At 42.2% G+C, this 15,015-nt stretch overlaps 1 protein-coding gene across 2 annotated transcripts in view; it reads right to left on the reverse strand.

Moving 5' to 3' along the window:
* The window catches only part of IRF2 (interferon regulatory factor 2), a 59,988-nt gene that overhangs the window by 18,701 nt on the left and 26,272 nt on the right, over positions 1-15,015 (reverse strand). For both annotated transcript variants that reach the window (XM_054990442.1, XM_054990444.1), the window contains 2 exons: positions 1,282-1,374; positions 466-565 (listed from right to left, as the gene is read on the reverse strand). In XM_054990442.1, the coding sequence (XP_054846417.1) occupies positions 466-565; positions 1,282-1,368 (187 nt within the window). In that variant the 5' untranslated portion in view covers positions 1,369-1,374. The remainder of the gene's footprint in view (positions 1-465; positions 566-1,281; positions 1,375-15,015) is intronic.

A 15,015-nucleotide genomic window follows, 5' to 3' on the forward strand; every position in this document is an offset into this window, starting at 1 on the left:
TGTGCAAGACAGTTTGCCAGCAATTTCTGGGCACTATATGGAAGAATGCATTGGATGTTGCACAAGATCTTGAGGAAGCAGAACTGTACTGATTATATTGATGTGAATATTTATATTTATTTTATTTATATTTATTTATATTTTCTATGAATCGCCGGATCCAAACCTTTAGAATTAAGCTGACCCTTTCTGAACCCCATTCGACCCATCAGCAGACAGCTGGGACAGGGACACCTTTTTAGGTGTATATGACTCTTCCGCAGTCACAGGGCTTCCCTATTCCTTTGAAAAGAAAGAACATTCCAGGCAAAAGGACACGAGTGGAAATAGAGGCAAGAGCCCTGTGTGCTGCTTGCACGGCACATGGGAGACAGGATCTGGGTGTGTGTGTGAAAAAGCAAAATCGAAAATGATATTACTGAAAGAAAAGAAGAAAGCACCACAAAAAACCTAACTGGTTCTTACCTGTGTGAATGGCCCAGTTTCGAAATAAAGGTGCATCTTTTTCAACATCCCACCCATGTCTTGCAGCATGCATCCAAGGAATCTGAAAAATCTTCTTTTCCTGGAAAAGGAAACAAACGGGAGATGCCAACCATTATTAGCCTGCAGACTGTGTTAAGCCTTCTTGGTTTTGTAAAGGAAATCCCGGGGGACAGACTGAAGGTGCATGACCCATGCTGAAGCTGGGTCTGTCTGCTTCTGCAAGACAGTTTGCCAGGTCTGTATCTGAACAGCGTTTTGCTGGGAGTCTACAGGATACTTCTAGTAGATGGCCTGGAGATACTTGATGGGAAAAGAGCAAGATATGAAAGTGCCAAGTCAACAAGCAATGAAATTCATTTTCACTTGCAAAATATTTATATCACTTGCTCATTTTCTGGCTCCATAAGGTTTACCCACTGAACAGAGATCAATGACTGAACATCTGTTGATTCTATTGGGATTTAGAAAAAAACATTTAACAGTGCAATCCTAAGCAGAGTTACACCCTTCTAAATTCTTTAAAGGCCTTTCTGAAGGCCTTATTATTTGCCTAGAATGGACCCCTTGAGAACGAAAATATGTATCACTGAGAGTGGCTATAACCTGCTCAGAGCACACTGAATGTATCCCAATATAAAACTAATATAAAATATGCCGTGGAAACCATGACTTCTAGGCATAGAAGGCATTAGCAAATCTCACAGATCAGTTTAGAAAAGCACAGAAAACTCTTAAAGTAGCAACCAAAGCCTATTTTTTTAAAAATCACTGTTTGAAAATACAGACACGCCTTACCTCATTTAGCCATTTGAGGCCTGGGATTTTGTTTGAGTTTATTTGTTCCTCTAACCATGGCCGCATCCTCATTCTCTCCACCGGCATTTTGTCCTGGGTTGAAGAGAAAGCACTGATAAATGATCTCAGGGTTAGACAATTAGATCTGTTTCTTTTAAATGGAACTAATCAACACTGAATGGACCCAGCTAATTCACAGAAGAGGCCCAACAAAGATGGCAGCCATGGAAGTCTTCCCATTTGGCTAACCTTTGGTCTAGAGAAGCAATCTCTAGAACAGAGATCCGCAACTTTTTGGGGGCCTCTAGGTACCTCTGGAATTCTGAGACAGAGCGGGGTGGGCACAACCACAACTGGCTGCCACAGGAGGCAAAGCCAACCACAAAATGTCAGGGAGTGACGTTATGCATAAATTTAATAGTAACTCTTCAACATTTCAGACAGCAGCTCTACTTATCAGGATGCCTGTTAAAATGAACATATTATTTAAAAGTGTTTGCATACACACAGCTTAACTTCAGTTACACAGTGAAAATTTTTGTGGTGTGGTGGCAGCCACTGCTAAAAGAAATTCTGCACAGCCAACCAGATCTCCAATGGCCATCCAGAAGCCCTGCTGGGCAAAAGTCCTACTCCCCCATCCTCACTTTCTAAAAAAACTTGGTAGGTGCCAGGAAAGGTAGGCACCATGGTGGACATGGATGCCATGCTGGGGACCCCTACTTGCGTTCAGTCAATAATTTCACTAAAATTTCAGCTAAGGCTACAGCCACATGAAAATTAAAAGTTAAGCCCTTTTAAGATCTATTGATTTCAATGGGAGAGGCAAGCACACTCTTTACTCTTTGCAGCGGAAGTCAACAGTGGTTCGACAGCACTTCTACATCCATTTATTGGGAGCTAGGTTTTATTACAGTGGATTTTTAACTACTATGCCTTTTTTAGTCTAGTGTGTTTTCCTTTTCCCCAGGCTGTACTTTTAGTCTGATACACAATAGGTTGAGCTAATGTTGTTTTTAGAAGTCAGCATTTAAAAGATTTTAATTAGTTTCTGCAATTTTAATATACTGTAGGCTACCTTGGTTACAGTTTTGTGAGAGATAAGCTATAAATAATATTTTAAATACAACTCAAATTCAGTAAGATTTACTTCCAAGTAAAACTACATAAGATCAGAGTGTAATCAATTGCCCTCTTTACTGGGAATGATCCAATGAACTCAATAGGATTTATTCTCAGTAAACATTCACAGAACCAGGTTGTAAAGCACTTCAGACTTTGGTCTGATTTATGCCTGGCTGTTTTTATTTGTTGTTTACACTACAGAAAAGTGGAAATCATACATTACATGTGTTCATATATACTATAACGGTGACCAATAAGCAGATAATAATAATAAAATAGTAACATTAATAGCACCAACTCAGAGCACCAAATTATGTTATTATTATCCCCACAACAACAAACACCCTGGGAGGTGGGTGGGGCTGAGAGAGCTCCTAGAAGCTGAGACTGACCCAAGGTTACCCAGCTGGCTTCAAGCAGAGGAGTGGGGAATTAAACCCGGTTCTCCAGATCAGAGTCCCGCACTCTTAACCGCTACACCAAACTGGCTCTCACACCAGTGCTATACAGTATACAGGGCTAAACTGCTATTCAGTAATTATCAGCCTGTAATGTAGCGCATTAGTAAAAGGAAACCAGTAAACTTTAGACAGCATACATTATATCTAAATGTTTTCATGAATCAGGAATGCACTAGCTTTTAAGTAGCTGTTATGTCATCCTTCAAGAAAACAGCCAGGCATGTTATGCTGTTGAGATCATGGCTAAATACAGAACTGAATCCAGGGTAAATCAACAAATGCAACATAGTATAAATAGGTATGATTAACACCATCAACAAAAAAGTTCCCTGACAATCACTAAATTACGTTCTCCTTGCTTGGTCAACATATCACCTAAAAGAAAAGAAACCAGTCACTTATTAGGACGTTGTTCTTGAGAGTCCTGATCTTCATGGGAAGATCTAGATAGCTTGCCATGGCATCCACCATTTCTGCATTTTTTAACAGATTAGGTCAATAGTTTCACAGTGACTATTGTTTTTTTGTTTTTTTTTACAAGGCAAACAGATGGTCCTTTGGAGACTTAATTTTCAGAAAGAAAACTAAGAAAATTATTTAAATTTTCAGAATTTTTTCAGGAAGAAAATTAAGTGCTAGTTAGACTGTATTTCTAAGAACACTTTCCTGGGAGTAAGCCCCACTGAACAGCATGGAGCTTATTTCCACGCAGACCTGCTAGGGACTGCTTCCTAAAAGCAGGGACTCTTCCTGTTGACTTGAGTGGATTTAGAAGGATGTAACTGTGTAAGAGAGCACCGTGAACATGTCAATTTACACAAATACTCTGAATCATTGGTTCCTAACCTGTTGGCCTGAGACCCGTGCGGGGTGGGGGGCATGGAGTTATTGCAAAGGATTCACAAATTCATACAGTTTGGGCAGTTTCTGCCTTCCCCCACCCTGGGCTCACCCTCATGCTGGTGACCATGCCCCCCAGCTCTCTGACAGTCTGGCTGTCTGCTGGCCTTCATCCACCAGTTGGCTTGTCACAGCATAGCCACATCGCCCCATTTAGGTCTACCTGCTCTGAGCCCCCATCCAGACATGCAGCACCAGCCATTTTCAGCCAGAGGTCCCCAAGCGTTACTGCTATGAACAGAATAAACTGTACGTGAAGGAACAAATGAATTAATGCACTGTTTAATCCCACTATGATGTTAAATATAATCAATCATTTAAATGTAGCCAATTTCAAGGTAGTAGCCAAGCAAACATCTTCCAGACACAAGCCGCTGCTACATAAGAAAACAGTATCAATCTTAATAATAATGTAGTCCAACAGGTAAAGTCCAGTGATTTCAGGCAAGCGCAAGTCCAAACAGTAAGTGAATACTTATACATAGAACACCTTACAAAATCCTGAGCAATAAGATTTTTTTCTTGCTCTTTATATTGCAGGTGCAGGTGATGCCAAAACGCAGGTCGCCCGAACAGACGAACCCGGCCACCCGACAATCAGGGCCGGCTGTGGTACCTGATGTTTTGTATAATACCTCTTCAGGGGTGGATATACTTTTCACCTATAAAGTCTTAAAATATATATCATACGTCCATACACAAAATTAATCAACCAGCCAAACTCAACAGTTACAAATCAAAGGCGGCAGCTAGGCTAGACTTTATAGGTCTAGCCTAGTGCTTACCTGAAATCGCTGGACTTTACCTGTTGGACTACATGATTATTAAGAGCGATACTGTTTTCTTATGTAGCAGTAACACTTCTTTGTGAAGGTGCCTTTTTTGTTGTTTGTGCAGAGGTCCCCAAGTGTGCAATGGCCCAGGAAGGGCTGCCTTCCTATTCGCAAGGAGAACTGCTCCTCATGTGGATTTGGGGGGGGGGCGGCATATTGGCTCCCATTGCCCACCCCCTTCCATTTCCACTGACAGTGGAAAATGCCTTGAATGGTGTGAGCTACAGTCCTTTAAGAAGCCCCTGTTTAGCTAGGCCCATCAGTTGGCTTCCCTGGTCCCTCCCACATCTCTGGCAGCTCAGGAAGGTCCAGACAGCATCAAGGATCCATCGGGGGCCAGGAGTTTCACCGGGATATGGCATCTCCCTCTTGACCACTCCAGGGTAGCCTGGTAAGAAAGGGGCAGGAGGGGCCACCCCCAGAGAGTTCTTGCATCTGAAGTGAGCTCTGACTCAAAGCTTATGCTGGAATGAATTGTGTTACTCGTTAAGGTGCCACTGGACTTCTCATTTATTTTGCCACCTTGATTAGTAATCACAACATTATCAGCTGTGGGAAAGCCCTCCAGTTTAACACATGTGCCTAGACATCTGACATGGTATTCTGGAGATGAGGTCCCCCTTTCTCCAACCCAAGTGCTGTCACTAAGGCACTGGGGTGGGAAGGGGGAGCAGCCAGGCACCCCTTGATCATGCCTGGATCCATCGCACAGCTGAACATTCTGTCCAATGATGAAATTAGAGCAACTGGGTCTTAAAAGGGCCAAGGTGATAAGCAGCCACCCAGCAGGCCTTTCATCCCCTCTCTGTGATGGAGCTGAAGCAGCAGGAACGTACAGCCCTCGGGGTAAGCAGCCTCTCCCTTTACTGCCCCGGGCAGAATACTTCAGTTTGGTACTAGTTGAGATGGAATAAACATGGAGAGATTTTGAGCCTCATATTTGCTGCAACCGTTTGTAATCATCAGGATTTCTGCCAACGTATTAAGGTTGCTTCTGGCATACTGAGAGGCCCATATCCTTACACTTGTCTGACAAGAATATGGAGATAATTGGCATGATGCTGGTGATCTGTGCAAAAAGTTACTCCAAGCATTATGACAGAGGACTGGGAAGATGAATCATCCAAAGGTTCATTAAGAAGCTCGTTCTTCCACAAGTTCCTATCAAGGTTTGGCAGATAAGGGCATGTGACGGGGCCTTCTCAGTGGTGATGTTGACACCCTGGAGTTTCCTCTCCTTGACGTGCATTTTTCCCAATCTCTTCTGAATTTTAAAAGTCACTGAGAAGGCCGTTGTCTTTCCAAGGGCATTTGAATCGTATTCATTGTGATGGTGGCTGAAATATTCTGTAGATATTGGATCCTGCAGATGCTAGATTTTGGTTCACGATGGGTTCTGATTTGGTTTGGATTTTGTTTTTGTCTTTTAATGTGATCTGTGTTTCTTTATTCGTGCTGTAAGAAATTAGAGCAACTACTTACCGCGCAGTCCTAAACAGAATCACAACCCTGGGCTTAGAAGAGTGTAACTCTGTTAAGGAAGGCGCTGTTAATTTCCTATTGGAAAATAAGCTTGAGTACAAATGAAAGTTGAGATATATGCTTTTAAAATAAAAATTAGTATCACTTAGTACTGGGAGACTTTTCAATAGTACGGGGAGACTTTTCAGTGGGAAGTGCATTGCTCATTTGGAACCTTATCGGAGTACACATGCAAATGGCACAGTGCCGCAGTGTATTCCATGCTGCTTTATGCTATGATGGTTACATGCACAGCTCTATCCTCCCTATTCAGGTCAGGGCATGCAAGGATAGACCCAGAGACAAGGCCAGAGGGAAGGCAGGCAATGTCAAGGAAAGAGGGAGAGGAAGTACAGGTGAATGCAACTGATGAAGACAACGATAATTTTTACTAGTGCCTGTGGCTTTTGCACAAGCACAAAGGGAGGAAGGAAGAAAAAAGTGGCTCTAGTGGTCTTTTAACACCCATGAAAGAAAAACAGGCCTGCTGCTTTTGACTTTATCCTACATGTGCCAATTGATCTCAGAGTAGATTAGCACTCTTCCTTTTGGCCCTATCGAGACTGAGGAGGAAGAAAGAAGCAAGAATTGCTTGGCTGACTGTATACGGCTTTCTCGCACTCTGAACAACTATTCTACTGCTGACTGAAAACTGCACTAGAGCTCAGGGAAGTCTGTAACCTGAGATAGACTTTTTGCATTCATGATTCCATTGTTTTTCCAAGCATCTTCATGATAGCCCGACTTGTAATACTAGAAGTAGCCCTCAAATAAATTAGCAACCTGATAGCTGAGTTGGGTAACAGAAAGAGAAGCTTCTCTTATCCCTCAAAGCCCCAGCATTTCTTTCCGTTGTCCCCCCAAAACAGGAGGTGATTATACACAAACACCAGTTGCACAATCTGTCCTCCCACGAGGCTTAGTGCCAGAATTCCTACACCTCATTCCTCCATAAAGGTTTACAGTGCCATCCGAAGCAGAGGTACATACATCTAAGCCCACTGACTTCAATGGAGTTAGAAAGGTGTCACTCCATATAGGATTGCACTGTTAAGCTCAATGCCAGAATTCTTGCCAAAAGACAGACAACCGCTTTTCATGAGCCCCAGCCTTTTTTCTATCACTGCTGACAAGATGTACAAGCAGGATGCTCAGTCAGGAAGCACTACTATGGTTTGCAAATGTGGAGTCCTTTCTGGCACATCCTAGATGCAGTATTTTTCCTTTGCAGTGCAACAGCCTGTTCTACTGGAACACCAAGAACAAGTTCTTGCTTCTAGTTCCCATCAGCCTAATGTCTCATACTGTGGTATAAGCGCCCCCCCCCCCCCGGTTAAGGCAGCATGAAGTTCCAAAGAAGGTGACGATCCCAAGACAAACTGAGCATTTCTCTTTTGCCAGCTGAGGTTTGGCAATATAGCTGCTTGGTCCAAAGCAGAATCAAGAAAGCCCTGGTGTCAAACAGAACCATGTCCTTCCCCATTCTGCTATCGACTAAAAGTTCACTTTGCAAGCAACTCTTTTTCTATACTTCGGAGAGATTTCCTGCCCTGGTGAAAGTTGTATTTGCATATGCACTTGACTATGTACAAGGCTCTCCATACAGCTCACCTGCAGAACAGATGGTTGGCATTTAGGAAGGGGGGCAGAAAATACCATCAAATTTAGAGAGGGAGGAGTTCAAAAAGTTTAAGACGCTTTCTTAACGTGTGTCTTAACACTAAGAAGAGCCTCTCATATAAGGCTTAACTGATGGGAAAATTCACAAGGGAGCCAACAATCCTTAAGGTGTTTCTGTCCCCAGTCATTTTGGGCTTTATAGGTCAACACCAGCACATTTAAATGTGTTGAAAAATGAACTGGAACAGGTGAAAATCTTTTTAATATTGTGCAGTTATGTCACAGCTTTGTAACTACAGGAGGGATTTGTTGTATGGTTGTGTGAGCTTTCTAATAAGCTGTTGCCCACTTCCTTCCAAGGTGACACAGTTCCATGCAGAAAGTACCCATGAGTCACTTAAACATTCGCATTGTGTCTACGGTAGTCATCTTATAAACAATCCATGTGCTTCTAACTGCTAAGATTAATCCTGAAGATCAGCAAGTAAATCTTTTTCGGGCACAGAGACGCAGAGAGGAAAAACTGTACCTGGTATTCTGGAATTTATTTTGGTGCTTACCTGTTTTGGGGGCTGGCACATTGGCATGTGGCATGCCTACTTTATTAACTGGTAGAGAGAAGCGATGACCCTCATATATGCAACTGAGCCTCCAGAAAGAAGGAAGTGATACAAAAGTGACAGAACTATGATCTTTCCCAAGAAAGCTCTCCTAGCTGGTTCCCTACAAATGCTGCATTTCACAGGCTTGACCTACACCCAAGAAGGCTGGTGCCTCAAGCTGGTATACAAAAGGTAGCAACTGAGTCAGGAGTAGAAGACGGCACGAACCAAAACATGAACCAAAGTTCATCACGAACCATGCCGTTTTTTGGTTTGTTGGAGGACATTTCTGGTCTGTTTTTCAGTTCGTCACTGCAGACAGCCTGGCACCGACTGATCAGTTTCTTAGGCAACGGGGGGCTTTCTGCAGACCTTCTGCTGCCCCGGAAGTGACGTATTCTCAAACCAAACGAGCTGCTTCGCAAACTGGGAAATTTCATGCCAGTTCGTGGTTCGTGAAACGCTACGAACCACAAGCTGCAATGAACTGCTATTTTCCCAGTTCATGTCCATCTCTAGTCAGGAATCATAAATTTCACCCAGAGGCAATTAGCAGGCATGATAAATTCTTCTGCATAAATTTCAACACACAGCACATACAGAATTCGAAACAGAACACAGCATGAAACTGCCCTCTGTTAACATTCCCATCTTCTGCAGCCTACAGTGTTCAAAGCCTTATCTTCTCCAAGGAAGACCCTCCACTAATAGCCCTGGCAAATTAACTATCACAAAAATACACATATCCGCAAAGTATAGTGCAGCTTCAGAATTATTCAGCTGTTATTCAGCCTCAGGCAGCATCTATACATTTTGCCTGAGAAACATATTAGGTGCCTGTTCTGTATTCTGCCAAATGAATATAATGCCAATATAGTTACCTCCATAATACAGATAGGTATGTGTGTACGAACAAGGATTCGCTGTCCCCCCCCCCCGAAACTACTTGCAGCTTTAGGAAGGGGAGATTCTGAATGGGGGATGACATGGGAGGAAATGGCTGAATGTTCCCAGCCCCAGTTACCACTTCCCCATCAAATTAGCCACCCTGCAAGTCTGCTTTGAAGTTTTAAAAAAGTGAAAAAACTTCTGATCACAGATCTCTTAAAGCCTGGTATATGCATGCAACAGGACGAGGTGGTAGAAATGTAAGGTGGTCAAATGGGCTGTACTATTTCAGACTGCACACAGAGAGACACTTTAAATCTCTTGGCACCATGTAAAAAGTCCCTGATTTTTAAAAAAACGTAACAGGGAGTAAGATTCTAGCCTAACCCTGTGTTTGCTGTGTTCCCTTTCCACATATAGAGAATCATTCATATAGGGGTTCTAAGCACAACCTTAAATGGCAATGCATATTTTACCACCTCAGCATTCCGCCTCCTTATCGCCACCTTATTCCACTGCACATGTACACCAGGCCTTTGTCTTGTCTAGTTTGGTGTAGTGTAGAGAGCCAGTTTGGTGTAGTGGTTAAGAGTGTGTAACTCTGATCTGGAGAACTGAGTTTGATTCCCCACTCCTCCGCTTGAAGCCAGCTGGGTGACCTTGGGCCAGTCACAACTTCTCGGAGCTCTCTTTACTTTATTTGGTATTTAGCCCTCCTTCCACACAAGCGGGCTCAGGACGGGGCACAACATTCATAAAATACATTATATAAATAAAATTAAAACCGTATCATAAAATCATAACTCAGATGGCCTATTGCACATTCCTGCCCTCAAATACAAAGAAGGAGACACCCGGACAGACGGGATGTCACAGGGTGTTGTTGTTATGGGGATAATAACAACATACTTTGTAAACCACTCTGAGCAAGTGTTAAGTTGTCCTGAATGGTGGCATATAAATCTGTTGTTGTTGTTTAGTCTGACTCCTAAGAGGGAGCCACATTGCTAATATTAAATATGGGCCCAAATGTCTGTAGGTCACTCACGCTTTATGCAATAGTCACCAACATTTGGACTTATGTAACTGCCACAAGGGTCTGTGAAAACTTAAGAACAGCACTGCTAAATTGGACCAGTGGTCCATCTAGTCCAACATCCAGCTGCCAACCAGTTGACTTGGAGCGCCAATAGGCATGGCATAGATACCAAGAACTCCCCCAGATGTTGCTTTCTTGCATTGCTTAGAGGTTCACTGCCTCTGAATTTGGAGGTTCCCTTTAGTCACTATGGTTAGTGACTACTGATCTTCCATGAATCCATCTAATTCCTTCTTAAAGATATTTAGGCTCTTGGTGTCACACTATGTCCACTTGCATTGAAATGAATTCCACAGTTTAATTACTTGTACCATGATCTGTGTTACTGCAATGGTGCAGCAGCAAGTAACACACACGCCCCATCCTAAGCACCTATTTGCTGAAGCAGTTATATCCAATCCAGACAATAAGGAAGAGACTCAAGGGACTGGATTACCTCTGAATGCAGGCACAGAACGCTGAACATCTGGATGCGTCTTATATCAAAATCACCCTGAATCAGGGAAAACTTTCTTGCCTAGTTTTCTTCCTTGATGTCCTAGCTTTCCATGTGCTGAGACCTGATGAGGTCAGCAGATTTACTATGTTAGTCTGTAGCCCATTTCTTTATGGAGCTATAAAAGAACATGTGCAAGCTGGCTGTCACCAAATTGCCTTAGGAGGGATAGGGGAGTAAACTGGCTTGACTTGAGTGAGCAAGAGTGCTGTCCTAAACAGAATTAACCTTCTGCTCACGACTGCACTCTTAGAGCCAGACATGCCCTGTTCCGTAACCTTCTCTCCTTTGTTTGCTTTCTTCTCCCTCACTCTACAACATCAACAGAAAGGGAGGCACTGAGCAGAAATTAGTTCTATACTACTTTGGGCCTGCATCTTCCTTTTTCAGTGGGAAAATTGCTTTGATGACTAAATTTGGGAGGGGGAGACAGAAGAGGCTGTGGCTCAGTGATACCGCATTTGCTCTGAATGCAGAAGATTACAAGTTCAATACTTGGAACTCCAGTAAATAAATGATCCTGAAGTCTGTGATGTGAAAAACCTCAATCAAATCCACAGATGATATTGCATAATCCACGACACTGCAACCCCGGGGGGAAATAAAGGTATAGTTGCCGAGAGGGTCATGCTGGGGGGAGCCGTTTAGAACTGCCAGGTTAAAATGGGTGCAAAGGTCTATCAGAAAATGGCCAGCCTGACTAACAATAGAGTCTTTAGACTGCCTGGGGAATAAAAAACGAAAAGGAGTATGGGAATCATCATCCCAGTGTAAAAGGCTACTTAGCTGGATATTGCTAGGACCCAGTCTTGCATTAAAATCCCCCACTGCTAGAAAAACAGCCTCAGGAAATTTATTAAAAAGCATATACAAATATGCATTCAAAGAGTTCCAGTGGGATCTTAAGGTATCATAATCGGAAAGAGGAGGCATATAGGTGTTAACTAGTAGTAGTTGGAAGTCCCTAAAAGAAAGGAGAAAAGCTTGGGCAAGGGGTGTGAGTCCAGGTAAGAAACTGTAATATTAATAGTATTCTTAACCAAGCAACAAAGGCCAGCCATCGGGCGTCCCTTCCGGTTCGGTTTCAAAGCAGGTAGAGGATAGGAAGTGAAACCATTGATTGAGATGTCACTGGTGGATCAAGTTTCTTGGAAGAGAATAATATCAAAATTCTTGAGGAAATCCATAAAATCTAGGTCACCCTGTTTATTACCCCACCCCGCAATGTTCCAGGAGATAAGTTATAGTGCTAGTCTCTGGGAGTGTCCCAAGGGCCCACTGGTCGAAGTTAGTCAATTGCATTCAGTGATTAAATCCAGAGGAGTATTGTGTTCTGGGCAGACACAGCCATTTGTTACTGCTTGAGTCTCTGGAGGCATCTGAGCTGGAGGCTCCTCCAAGATGTTTGGCAAGAGTTCTAATACTGTCACATCAGGGGAGCCATCAGTTCTAAGCAGCAGTTCCCAACTCTGTGGGCCAGTGTCTTCTCCACACCCCCTTTGGAGGGCTTGGTTGCTGGCCATAGGCACCCTCTAGTTCTTGGGTGCCTCTAGTAGAGCAGTTGTAAAGAGAGGGTTACCTCCGCTCTTAGGGGTGGCGGGTGGTTGAAACTCTAGGTCTTTGATCTCACCTAATTTATGACTCATTTGTTCTGAATGCAGAAGATTCCAAGTTCAATACTTGGAACTCCAGTAAACAAATGATCCTGAAGTCTGTGACATGAAAAACCTCAACTTGAGACCCTGTAGAGCCACTGCGTATCAGAGTAGATAATACTTGCTAGGCCAATGGTTTGAGTCAACATAAAGCAGCTTCATTTGTGTGTTCAGCTGAATTTAGTATCAGTTTTTAATCATTAATTGCAAGCCACCTGTCTGCTGCTCAGCTGTGTGAAGAAAAGAATGCCGCTGAGCATATACCAAAACATCTTTTGCTCACTGAGAATTTCTTCTGTTCGGTTCCTGAACTCATTTCCCCCAAAATTAAAGGACTCAAGATGGAATAACAAATCTGGGAGGTTTAAAGAACAGAAAAAGTACATTGCACAGGGAAAAAGGAACAGAGAGAACACATAATATTCAAGCAGTTTTAAGTACACTCCCTTGTCACTGAAGAAAAATAAGGTATGGGGGAGGGGTTTAAATCTATTTGACCAAAGGGTAAACCTTACTTTCAATGCCAAGATTGTAAAGCAGGTGAAACTCCAGTATCACCATTTTAAAGTAATTAAAATACTGGTTCATAACCATGGCTCCACCACACTCTCCCATCTCTCCCCAACACTTCTGAATTCTACCCTACACACTGCCTGATTTATCTACCTGCAACATCTCTTGACTATACAGTTACAAGGAAATCGTTTCAGCTATTTAGTTGCTTCGTTTACTTACATCTTTCCTGCTGAGGCTTCAGGTGGTTTATAACTAAAAATTATGCAACATGATTTGTACAATATATAGAATTAACAAAACCAGAGAATTACTTCCTTTGATAGCTGAAGTTACACCATGTTTATATCTAGATACCCAAACCCCCAAAACACAACTTTAAAAAACATTTTTAACAATCGAATCCTATGTGGAACTATTCTAGTTTACACACACCAAAATCAGTGGGGTTAGACTGGATGAACTCCATACAGGAGTTTGCACTGCAACATTATTATCTTAAGTAGATTACACCCTCCCAAGTCCATTAAAGTCATTGTTAGTCTTTGAAGTTTGCGCTCTTTGTGGTCTCATTGCACTACATGGCTATACAAAATCTAACGTTTTAAATAATTTCAATATGAAACAAAACATGAGCTAATGTTTCCCCAGTTCAGCAAACCCCTTTTTCGTTTTGACTAAAGTACATGCTGGTGCCATGTTTCTCTCTGGCCTCATCAACCTTCCGCTTTCCTGCCTTTAACTGAAAACTTAAAGAGTTTGGGTTTTTCAGAATGCCACATTTCCCTTTTAGATTACTGTCATGTCTCCAACAGTCAAGAGGCCCCATATTTATCCACCACACAGCTGGATGAAGCATTATTACTACACCACTAATGAGGCTGTGGTTTTGTATTTGTGAAATACACACATTGTTTAGTCAGATAATGCTACCCTGGACTGATAACTCCTCTGTTTCGTATGGAATATCAGCCAGTCGTCACCACAGAGCCTAGGGCCTGAATGAATACTTGGGCAGCTTGCATAAAATATCATTCAACGTAAATTAATAAAGTTGCTTCAAGCACATTAGACTTACATTTGGGTTTTTGCTGTTACAGGTTGACTTGATTCCTCCCCAATGTATTTTTATGTCTTCCCATTAAAAAACTGCTGGCTATGGCCTGAGCCAAGTAAGTTTTTCATGCTAAATCTCTTAAGAAGCATAAAAGAGAGCCAGAATTTTGTGTGATCTAATAAAGCAGTTGTACAAAATTACCCACTCCTTAAGTACGGGTTGCCATTTTTAAAGTATACATGGATGTTGTTCAAAGGGTAATGCAGGCTCCCCCCACACCCTCCCATACTGAATCTTCCTCCTCTGGAACATCTTTTCTTCCTATGACAAGTGGGCTCCTACCCCTTGCTCTTCTGCAAATAGGGTATGCTTATAAATCCCTACAGAACAACACCTCTGGCAAACAGCTTTCGTTTTTGACTTCACAAACAACCATTTGTGTGGCAATTAATTCGTGGTATTCAGTTTGCAATTTTGGACAAATCCTGAATTATGAACTAGAATACAAAGTATTTTACATTTAATAAAATCCAGATCCATCCAATATAAATATTAAGCCTTGGCGAGATTGTTGTAAATCTCTCCCCATCAACATTTTAAAAGAGAGGGTTATATTTTAATGTTGTAGTTAAAGTATATTCATTTGTATTCAAAATTAGAATGAACATTCAGACGGAGAGGCGTTACCCGGTCTAGCAGAACAGTATCCATTCGTGTGAAATAAAAAAGGTACGGAGATGGAGCTGATTTTATATCCAGATTTATCTATTCTTTATTTGGACCCTAGCAACAACATAACAAACCTAAACGCATTTTTTTGGGCTGTCAGCTCTTCTGAAATACTGTGGCTAAGCCTTCTGTCAGAATCAGAAACTACACAGAAACTGAAACTAAGTACTGAAGAAATTAGAAATGAAACTGTACTAGATATTTTGATCAGATTAGTTTCAATTTTTGTCAGTGG

Source organism: Eublepharis macularius, chromosome 10, assembly GCF_028583425.1.
Source record: "Eublepharis macularius isolate TG4126 chromosome 10, MPM_Emac_v1.0, whole genome shotgun sequence".
NCBI lineage: Eukaryota > Metazoa > Chordata > Lepidosauria > Squamata > Eublepharidae > Eublepharis > Eublepharis macularius.